Source organism: Lactuca serriola, chromosome 5 (genome assembly GCF_051521515.1).
Source record: "Lactuca serriola cultivar US96UC23 chromosome 5, Lser_US96UC23_V15, whole genome shotgun sequence".
NCBI lineage: Eukaryota > Viridiplantae > Streptophyta > Magnoliopsida > Asterales > Asteraceae > Lactuca > Lactuca serriola.
Window position 1 is genome coordinate 331,216,326 of NC_136412.1, and position 10,972 is coordinate 331,227,297.

General features: G+C 36.0%; 1 protein-coding gene across 1 annotated transcript; it reads right to left on the reverse strand.

Annotated features, from left to right (window-relative positions):
* Positions 1 to 4,400: 4,400 nt before the first annotated feature.
* Positions 4,401 to 5,413, reverse strand: LOC145055210 (histone H2A-like). Its single transcript, XM_079003512.1, has 2 exons — positions 4,950 to 5,413; positions 4,401 to 4,758 (listed from the first exon to the last, which is right to left on the reverse strand). Exons 1-2 carry the CDS (start codon positions 5,157 to 5,159, stop codon positions 4,513 to 4,515), a joined length of 456 nt encoding a protein of 151 aa, XP_078859638.1. The 5' UTR covers positions 5,160 to 5,413; the 3' UTR covers positions 4,401 to 4,512.
* Between the last annotated feature and the right edge of the window lie 5,559 nt (positions 5,414 to 10,972).

Here is a 10,972-nt window from a genome sequence, read left to right on the forward strand (position 1 = left end):
TGTCGGTTAAACACACGCGCTCCATTGACCTTATGATAAACATTAAGCTACCCTTTTGTCACGCACTGTCAGTCCCAGATTAGTATGTCGGTTAACCACACACGCTCCACTAACGACTTAAGAAGGTGCAAAGTGCATTTTCATGGGTTAGCACCAAATTCACATTTTCCTAAGTAACTAAGATTGGGAATTTATAAGTGTTCACTTACTTAGTATTTCATTATACTTTTAATGAGAATTTAAATGTCCTGTCAAACCCGTTCGGCTAACAACCCTCCACCATTCAAGGAAGCGGTAGGTGAGAGTGGACACCCATTAAATTGTCATTTTATAGGCAGTAACCTTATACCCCCCCCCCCCCTCTTATAGACCAACTTCATTAATGAGGCCTACTAACGGTAAGACCGACTTTACTCTTATACATACATACATATATATATATATATATATATATATATATATATATATATATATACATACATATATATATATATATATATATATATATATATATATATATATTAAACCTATAATATTATAATAGTATAAAGGTTGAATTTTACACTTTTAAAATATAGGGTTTGGAACTAAAGTATTCAAAAGGTGAAACCTTACAAATTCCAAAACTTGAGGGCAAGTTTTGAAACTTGTAAAAACTTTTCAAATTCATAAATTATGAGTTTAATATAGGTTTTAATGAAATGATTCTTGAAAATCCATAACTTGAGGACAAGTTATGGAGTTCATAAAACCATTTATGGGAAAAAGACTCTTCAACTTCATAACCTATGATTTTAATGATCTCTTTAAAAGAAAAACTTTTCATTTTCCATAACTTTAGGACAAGTTATGGAATTCATCAAAACCATTTAGATCAAAAATTCTAACAAAAAAATCAAACAATTTTTCTATGATCTAAATTAAACTCATAAGAACAAGACAATTCATATCAAACAAATTTCATGTAATTAGTCTAACCATATAAACTGCTACAAAACATGAAACTTTGACAATTATCTTTTAAATTTGATAAATGTTATCATTACCACATCAAAAACAGGTTTATAAGTTCAAAAACAACTTAGGGTAATGATCATAGTCCAATTACAGCCTTAAAACTAGAAATTCTGCATCCAAGAGCACCAACTCGTTGAGTGCATGAACTGACTTGGCGAGTTGGTCAGTTTATAGGGTGGACTCATCGAATTCCCCAGTGGACTCGGCGAGTCCACTGTCCAGACAACAAAAAATCGATTTTTTTAAGCATCGAAAAAAAGTAGCATCAAGTATATAGGAAAACAACCCTAGACTCTTATACCACTATTGGGTTTTGAGCATTCTAACACTCCTATGGTGTACATGCAACCCTAGATGCTTTGGATCTAAGTTTTCTCTAATATACATGCAAACTTTGATTTTCCAATGCATCATCCTAACTAGCATACAATGCAGTACCTTTACTACAAGATTCTAGTTAGATGGCATACCTTTTGTTGTAGCTGGAAACCTTAGTCCTTTAAGAACTTAGCACCAATAGTGTGAATGCCTCAAATGGAATCACAACACACCTTAGACAAAGGATGACTATTGACAGAATATCTTGCACACAAAATCATCTCATATGAACTCATAGAACATTAGGGTGGTGATTTTGGATGCTAAGGGTTTTCATATATAGTGAGGCAATATTAGGAAACCCTAATACCTATGACCTTTCATATTATTTAGGATCCATGGGTTAAACCTCCATGGACTACCATATTGGTTTAGCCCATCCTAAATAACCATTGGCCCACATTATAAGAATCAATGATTTACCAAATCAACCCCCATTTATTTAATTAGTCTCTTTTGATCACAAAATTAATTCCAAATTAATTCTTGATCAATACTAATTAAATAATATGATTTCATATTAATATATTAGAACTTATAATATATTAACAAATCATAAATAACCTCTTCTCAAAAGTTCATTCTATCAAATTGTCCTGGTGATATGCAACCCAAATGGACCATGCTACTCTGGGGTCAAGTACATACCAATTATAGTTATGGACTTAGACACTAATCCAACAGTATCACGCACATGTTTGGCCCAACCAACCCTCGGGTTGGAATACCAAACACGTCAGGTCCAATCAATCATAGGGTCCAATCATCCCTAGGATGAAATACCCTACATTGGAATACCACTGAATACATAACCTGGGTCTAAACCCATAACTTGAGATCCAAGGATTTATCCTTGCATCTCCTCCAAAATCCTCCGATTCAACACAACCGAGTACAGCTCACCCGAACCTCAACAATACATCCATTCCTAACACGCTCCAAAAGGGGACATAACCATCACAATCTCTATGCCCACGGCCTATAACTGGAATACTCTTACATGGTCCTCAATATAGGTCTGGATTGCCTCTGATCCCACAGCTTAAGTCTAGTATGCCCTCTCCGGCCCTCAGCTCATGACTAGAATGCTCCCGATAACCGATTGACACTGTTGTTGTCACTTCAGTTGCCCAACACTCCGTCCTGAAGATACCCACCTCCTTCATTGCCCAAGAAGGCCTAATAATTGTCCTTCAAGTCATTAAACAAGCACCACAGTACTGAAACCTCACCCTACACTATCCCCTCGTAAAATAAGTTGTTGCCCACAAATTTCCAGGCTTTTCTATATAACCACCGACAGTCTCTAGGGGCATTCTATAAAAGGTAACCAACCAGTGCATAATATGTGATTCGCCAGACTATTATCACCCAACGACATGCTCAATACCAGGAAACGAACATCCTGATTGTTTAAACATAGTAACACGCTTAACACTTGCTCACAGATCTAACATAATCCATACAAAGTCTTCAGCATAACTGGACCGCCCTCACTGGGCCTTCAGCCTATCTGGCCCACTCTCCTAACCTTCAGCATGTCTGGTCCGCCCTGACTGGGCCTACAGCCTGTCTAGACCGTTCTCTGAGCCTTCGGTCTGACTGGTCCGCCTCGCAGGGCCCTCAGTCTATTCGGGTCGCCCTAGATCTGTTGAGCAAAATCCTAAACCCGTCTTGGTGCCCCTCCATAGATAGTCAGTTCTCCCCCACTTAGAACACTAACCACTACCCGCTGATGGAGAAACCAATACACGACTTAACTATCCCAACCGAGTATTACCATTCTAAACTTTGGAGGGGTTAACCCACGCAAGTCAATCCTCCCGGTACGAAGTAACGAACTTCAAGAAATATAACATTAAAAATGATGATTCTTATGTTTGAAGTATAACACTACACCTAAATAAACGGCTAATATATATATATATATATATATATATATATATATATATATATATATATATATATATATGTGTGTGTGTGTGTGTGTGTGTATGTGATGAAAATAGCAGGATTTTGATTTCTATTGATTTATTATGTTTTTTTGGAACGTGTCTTACATTACTCTTTTAAATAATTTCATAAATGATATCATTAGACAACAAAAATGATACTTCTTATGTTTGAAGTATAACACTACACCTAAATAAAGGGCCTAGGATTACATAAACAAAAAAGTAAATAATCGTTCCTCGTGCAGGTGCCAAAATACACGTTTAGTCCCTATTTTTAAAAATTAACTCGGACCGTCCCTCATGTCGTTAAAAGTTGCACGGTTCATCCCTTGTAAGTTTAAATTTACATTTCTCATCCCTTTTGATATATAAAAATACTATAATGCCCTTTCCCTTTTCTTTTTCATTTATTTTGAACATTTTTGATATTCTTAATTATTAAAAATTATTTTAATTAATTGCCCTGTTTACTTTTAGTTATTAAAAACTATTTTATTTATTTTTCTATTTTGTTGAATAAGACATGATCACCACCACCCCTCACTTCACCCAACCCACCTCCGTTCAAAGTTAACATGTTTCATTAAAAATAACTACAATCACCACCTTATTTACTGAAACAACATATATTCAAATCACTATTGAAACAGGCACATTGACTATTAACACTCCCACCATCCTCCATCGGAAACCCCACCTGCAAATTAGAAAAGAATAATCAGGGTAAATTAAGAAGCAGGAATCAAGAGATAGAAAATCTGATTCAATACTAACCCGATTGAAAGCAAAGGATTTAGGGTTCTTAAATTAAAAACAAGCCTGATTCAGTAAACCTGCAAATTTGATTCATTACTGAGGGAGATGGCAAGAGGGGGTTTTAACTGTTTGCATAGATACATTTCTAAGGTGAAACTCTTTGTTGGTTCATTTTGCTAGACATATTGCAGGAACGGATATTATAAACTTAAAAACAATTAAATGAGAAATCAAAATCTCCATGAATTATTGAAAGATTCATTCTAAGATAGAAGTCATAAAGCCTAAACAGTATATCGTAAAAAGCAAGCGTTTAACATTATGCATTCTGGTAAAATACATCATCGAATACAAATCTCCCCATCCCTATATTTTTCACAAAAGGATAAATTCTAAACAGCTTAACCTATTCAGCCTTCTTAGCTTTCTTTGGAGATTTAGCAGCTTTAGAAGGAGTTGATGGCTCCTTAGCAGCAGTCTTCTTCGGCAACAAAATAGGATTGATGTTTGGAAGAACACCACCATGAGCAATCGTAACTCCACCCAGTAATTTTCCAAGCTCTTCATCGTTTCTAATGGCTAACAGAAGATGTCTTGGGATGATTCTGGTTTTCTTGTTGTCCCTGGCCGCATTTCCAGCTAACTCTAACACCTGCAATCAACAAAAATCAAGCAGATTAGAAAAATAATCCGTGAATCAGAAACAATATCAAACAAAAAACACGCTTCAGAAATCAGATCTAAACTCCATTTTCTTTGTTTAATTCAAAATCAATCCAGAAAACATCGATTCATGACATCCACATTGAGCTTAATACAATGAGATGAGAAAATAAAACTTACTTCAGCAGCAAGGTATTCAAGCACAGCGGCGAGGTAAACTGGAGCTCCGCTTCCAACACGCTGCGCATAACGTCCTTTCTTCAGAAAACGCCCAATTCTACCGACGGGAAACTGCAGTCCGGCCTTGACAGAGCGGGTAACCGCCTTCTTCCTTGGGCCACCGCCCTTCCTTCCTCCGGCACCTTTCTTAGCTTTTCCAGCTCCCTCCATCTTTTGAATTCTGATTAACGTCGACGAAAGAGTCAACGAACGATTGAGGCTTTGGATTTCGGTGATGAGCAAACATCGACATGGTTTGATTATGTAAAGGTGGGTGGCGGGGGCTATGGATCGATTGCATTGTTTCAACCGTTGGATGAAGTCTTAATCAACGGTTCTTATTTGTTGAATCACGATCCGCGTGAGATGAGCACAATTTGAAATTCCAATAATATTTCAATTCTCCCGCTAAAGAGAGTTGCGACGTATTTTCGAAATAATAAGAAAACATGTATAAGTATAACGGATCATTATATAGTTCTTATTTATCATACTTTTTTTTTTATGTTTTATTGTGAGGTGATTTGTTTTCTTCATTTTTTTAAATAGAGACAAAATATAATGTTCGATAAACACGTCTTTAAAAAAGGTTGCAATTATATGTTGAAAACTTCGTTATGATGTTGATAAGGTTGAAAAAGAGATATTTATGAATTATTACATTGTGCAAATGGCAATATTTTAAGTTGATTATATTATATAGATGGTCATTATGGTACCCGACAATAGAATGTGATCTCTTGGGCAACTTGTTTGGTACCCGACAAAAAATGTTGCAACTATATGTTGAAAACCTCCTTTGCTAACATCCAGATATAGATTTTTGAGACTTTTCTACTGAAGAGTTTGTTTGGTACCGAGTACCCGACAACAGAATGTGATCTCTCAGGTCGTTGCATTGTCAAATTTGAGGCCTACACATAACACTCAGAGGAACCAATTTTTACAAATCGACGACCTATGGTTACTTTATTATTAAAATATATGTTTATTTGTAAATATATAATTTATGTTACCAAGATAATAGACTCATACATAAGCTGAGCTGATAGAAGATGAAATGTGTGTTGAATGGTGGATAGTTATGTAACACCCGGATCATGGAGGTACTTAATTTCTTGAATTAAAGATTTTTGGAAAAGGGTCACGACGTGAGAACGGTCTGACAACCAAAACCATGATATTTCACGTGTTTAATGGAATGAGAGGATTAAGGTTGTCCATCCTTAGCCTCCCTCGCTCTCTTGCCTTCTGAAAACCCTAATCTTGACCTGCTCGAGGTCCTTAGCCATTGTTGGTGACATTGAAGCACTTATTTTGTGGTTTTTTGCTCATTAAATTAGAATAAGACTTTTGTGGAGCATTCTCTTGGCAATCCAGCTTCTACCTCACCTTCTTGCAGCGCTTTTGGACCTTTGTAAATCATAAAGCTATGGGCTTTTTACCTCTTGCATGCTAAATTTATTTTTAAGCTCCTTTTTACATGGTTAAGTGGGATAACATGCATGGGATACATAAATTTGGTAACTTTATGGATCATCGAGACATCTTCTATATTATTAGCTTTGGATTTGAGATTTGGAATAGTTTTAGACTCCAAGCATGAGTATTGATCTTATTTTTCCCTGGTTTGACCTGGTGAGTGTTTGAGTCATACATTGGATATGTATGACTAAAAAGCTACGATCTTTATTGTCGTTTGGTGAAGTCCTAAATGGTGGTTGAAAGGAATAAGAGCTTAATGCTCAAAGTTGGCCAAGACATCGCTCACGACGTGAGGAATGAGCTTGTCACGTCATGAGAATGCATGTCATCCGGACTGTTTTGTCCTGATTAGGTCACGATGTGACCAGGGGTGGCCACGACGTGAAGATGATTTGAATCGAGACGGGACGAGTTGATTGACTCAGTTGAACCGCTAAGTTGGGACCGAGTCGAGTTAATACTCACGATGTGACCATGAGTTGGTCACGACGTGAGGGTCAACTATTGGAGATTTGACCGTTGACTTTAGGCAATTTTGGAACTTTTGGGCGTATGTTGGGCCTTAGGGTTCTCTAGTTGGGTATGGGCCACCAGTGGGCGTATTTTGGGCGTGGGCCGATATTGGGCCTTATGATAGTGGGATTAATCTTGGAAAGTAAATAGGGTTGCTATTAATTGTGTTCAGCGTGAGGAGTCGTTGTGCAGCAAACTTGGGTGAGAGACTTGCTACCTTCTGATTAAGGTGAGTCTCTTCACTAGAAGGCGCCAATGTCGGCCCACTGGGATATGATTTGTTAGTTGTTTTTGTAACTATTGTGTGTGTGGTGTGTATTGTATGTATACCGGGTGGGGCCTGATGCCAGGCGGGGGCTGATGAGTGTGTTAGTATACTAATTGTCACTGCACTTACGGGTCGAAGGCACCAATGTCGACCCATGAAATTATGTTATATTATGTTGGTTGTCTTTGTGAATCTCTCATGTATTGTATGTATTTGTATGCATATCAGGTGGGGCCCGATGTCAGGAATCGCATGTTACTGACATATCTGTTCCAGCGCGGGGGCCGATGCGGGGCGAGGCTTGATGGTTGTCATGCAAGGCCATTGTATGTTATGTAGGGTGCTAGTTGTCTCTATGACTCTTGCACGTGATGTCTTAGCTTGTATGTAAGACGGGTAGGGCCCAATGCCAGGCGGGGTATGGTGAATGTATCGGTAAGGAACCGATGTTGGGCGGGGCCTGAGGTATATGTGCATGCATGATATGTGTGGTTTGAGATATTTTGGGGAACTCACTAAGCTTTGTGCTTATGGTTTTATGGTTATGATTTCATGTACTTCTAGTTCTAAATGGAAGGGTCTGACTTGATCGCATCGTGTCCACCCATGTTTCCGCAACTTATTGATTTTTGGATTGTACTATGATAACTGGTTTTTATTTTTATATGCTTTTGAATGTTTTTGAACGGGAAATTGGTGTTTCTGGTTAAATTAAAAATGATAGTTTTACCTTATAATTTTTGGGTCGTTGCAAGTTAGCTCGGCTGTGGATTGATGACCCTGAGTTTTCTGACACTGAATTTCACAAGGCACCTTCCTTAACACCATCACCCACAAACTCTCCTACCCATCAGCCTCAAGAAAAAAAAGGCATATATAGATGATCCATCTCACCCGCCACCACCACCACCATCGGTCGCTTACCCATCAATTGACAATGATCGAATTATTAGTGACTTGCAAAACGAGGTCCTTCTATAAAAAAATGAGGTATGTGAATGTCGCGAATAGTTGAGGTATTAGGATGGGCGTTTACCGGAGCATAAAACTACTTTAGTTATGGTTCTAAAACTTACTAATAAGACTCCTGAAGATGATGTTGGTACCTCGAAGGGGATGGAGGTACATTATTAATTATCTCATCGTTTTTATGGTCGTTATGTTTTTACATCGTTTACAAGTATACATTATTAGTCGTGTGGTGATATTTCAATGACAGTGGTTATAGGAGCATGAGTATGTCTTAAGCACCCCCAAACAACCGTTGAATGATGGCCCTGAACAGACGCTGAATGACGGCCCTGAGCAGCCGTATCAGGTTATTCACTCGTCGGATGTAAAATATATTTTGCGGAATGAATACAAAACATTGTCGCCATCACCTTTTAGGCGTTCTAAATGCCAAAAAGTTATTTCCATATGATATAAGTCACGATGGATACAAATGAAGATGAAAGGTGTTACACGGCAACAACTAGCACCGTTGGAGAATCTTTTAGATCATATAGTACACAATGTATATAAATAACGAGATTATTCGATGTTGTTTGGTCACAATCATTTGACCGGTTTTGCTACGCTTGAGTTTTGGACACCGTCATATGCAGATAGTCATGGAGGATGGTTATCATGTGATTTAATAAATATAAGTATTTGCTTATTACATACTACACTTCTAATAACAATACGTAGGTGTTGTTTGTTTTTTTTTTCAAGCCAAAATGTCTGCAGTCTGCAGACCAAATATGCAAGCCTCTGTGGCAGAAGAGGTGGATCAAATGTTTGCAGTCTGTAATAAGAAGACTGTTTGTTTTTAACGTCTGCAGTTGTTGAAATAAATTGATTTTTCAAACTTAATTTCATATCATAAACAATAAAATTGTATTTTCAGGGAAAAAAAACTACACGGTGGCCCATGTTTTTTTGTTTAGGTTAAAATGGGGTCTGAAGACCTTTGAAGACAATGGTTCATGTCTGTGCCGGGAAGACCTCGCGCAGAAATTTCTTGATCTGCTCACTTCCAAAAAACAAACACTCTGCGAGATCATATGTCTGCATGGCACGGACAAAAGTGGTTGCGCAGATATTCACAAAAAAAAACGTTACTCTACTAGAAAAAAAATTGGCAGCGCATCATGATGTGGATCTCATTACTGCTAGAGCGTAGAGAGGATGATGCTCGGTGAACAGTTGTGCCGTCAGAACCCGAGAAACCGAACTGACCGGAAACCGAAAACTGCCCAAACCGAGCTCAGAACCCGAGAAACCGAACTAACCAGAAACCGATCCTATTGGGTTCTGAAAACCAGAAACCGACCACTTATGGTTGGGTTGGGTTTGGGTCCAAAACCGACTCAAACCGGCCCATGCACAACCCTAGGACTGTGAGGTGTTTTTTGTGTTTGTTTATGGAGGCGTTGATCACCGGTAAATCAATTTCTATAGCGGATAAAATCATTGGTCCATGAGCTATGGGTTACAGAAAACGACTAGCGGAATTTTTTAGGGTACAAAGGCAAAAATAATGTGAACATCGTATTTGTAATATGACATACGCACACAACTGTTATTTAGTTTATGTATTTATCAGTTGTTTGTTGATTTAATTGCATTTTATTATAAACCAAAAGTTATACATCTTATGAAAGCGAGACTTATACATTATATATATATATATATATATATATATATATATATATATATATATATATATAACCAAAACTAAACGAAAAACCACATGTTATACGCAAAAAGAAGTCAAATGTATTCTGAAACCATATTCCACAATCGTTCTCCGAAATTCTAAAGACCTCTCAAAACAATGTGTTACATATAATGAGGTTACTTTTACAAAAAAAAAAAATCATTCATAAGGGTTAAATTACTAAATTTTCCGTAATTCCTTATAGAAAATGACAAAGTTTAGATATAACCTTTATAGGAAATCTACCAAAAAAAAAAACATATATTTTGGCACTATTGACTAACAAATTACCTATGTTTATTTATTTGTTATTATTATTATTATTATTATTATTATTATTTGCAATTTAACCATTCAAACTGATAAACACTTTCAAGATAACAATTGTAACCGCTTAGTGTTGATTTTAACGATTAAATTGCATATATATATATATATATATATATATATATATATATATATATATATATATATATATATATATATATATATGAAAGACTTTTTTTGTTAATAATATTAAAATTTAAGGACTTTTTTGAAAGTTTTTTTTTTGTATTTATTAAAAAATTTTGAAGAAAATTTATATTTATTTTTAAAAAGCTCAAAATAAATTTCTTTTTATTAAAAAAACACAATAATTATAATTTATACATATTTTTTGGATTTTTTTGTGACTATTTTTTATAATAAATATCATTAGTACAATCAGACAAAAATCATTTACATCTTATATAACTTAAGATAACATTGTTGTTTTGTCGTAAGAAGTATATTTTTAGGACAATTTAATCATTAAAACTGAAAAGTCATTTATATCTTATATAGCTTAAAATACTTAAACTTTAATCTCAGGAAGCTGATTTTTCCAAGGTTTATTTTGATTCTTCCACTGCATAATTAATGGATAGACTATTTTACCCCTAAACACATTTAGTTTGATAAGTATATGAATCATATCATCATTATCATACATACTTATAAAGCTAGCATTTTTTCTTGAATCTCATGCATTTG

Excerpts from the sequence above, each read along its gene's own strand:
- LOC145055210 (XM_079003512.1), bottom strand. The coding sequence starts at position 5,159 with ATGGAGGGAGCTGGAAAAGCTAAGAAAGGTGCCGGAGGAAGGAAGGGC. Across the intron at positions 4,759-4,949 it reads TTGAATACCTTGCTGCTGAA|GTGTTAGAGTTAGCTGGAAA; the intron begins GTAAGTTTTATT and ends TGTTGATTGCAG.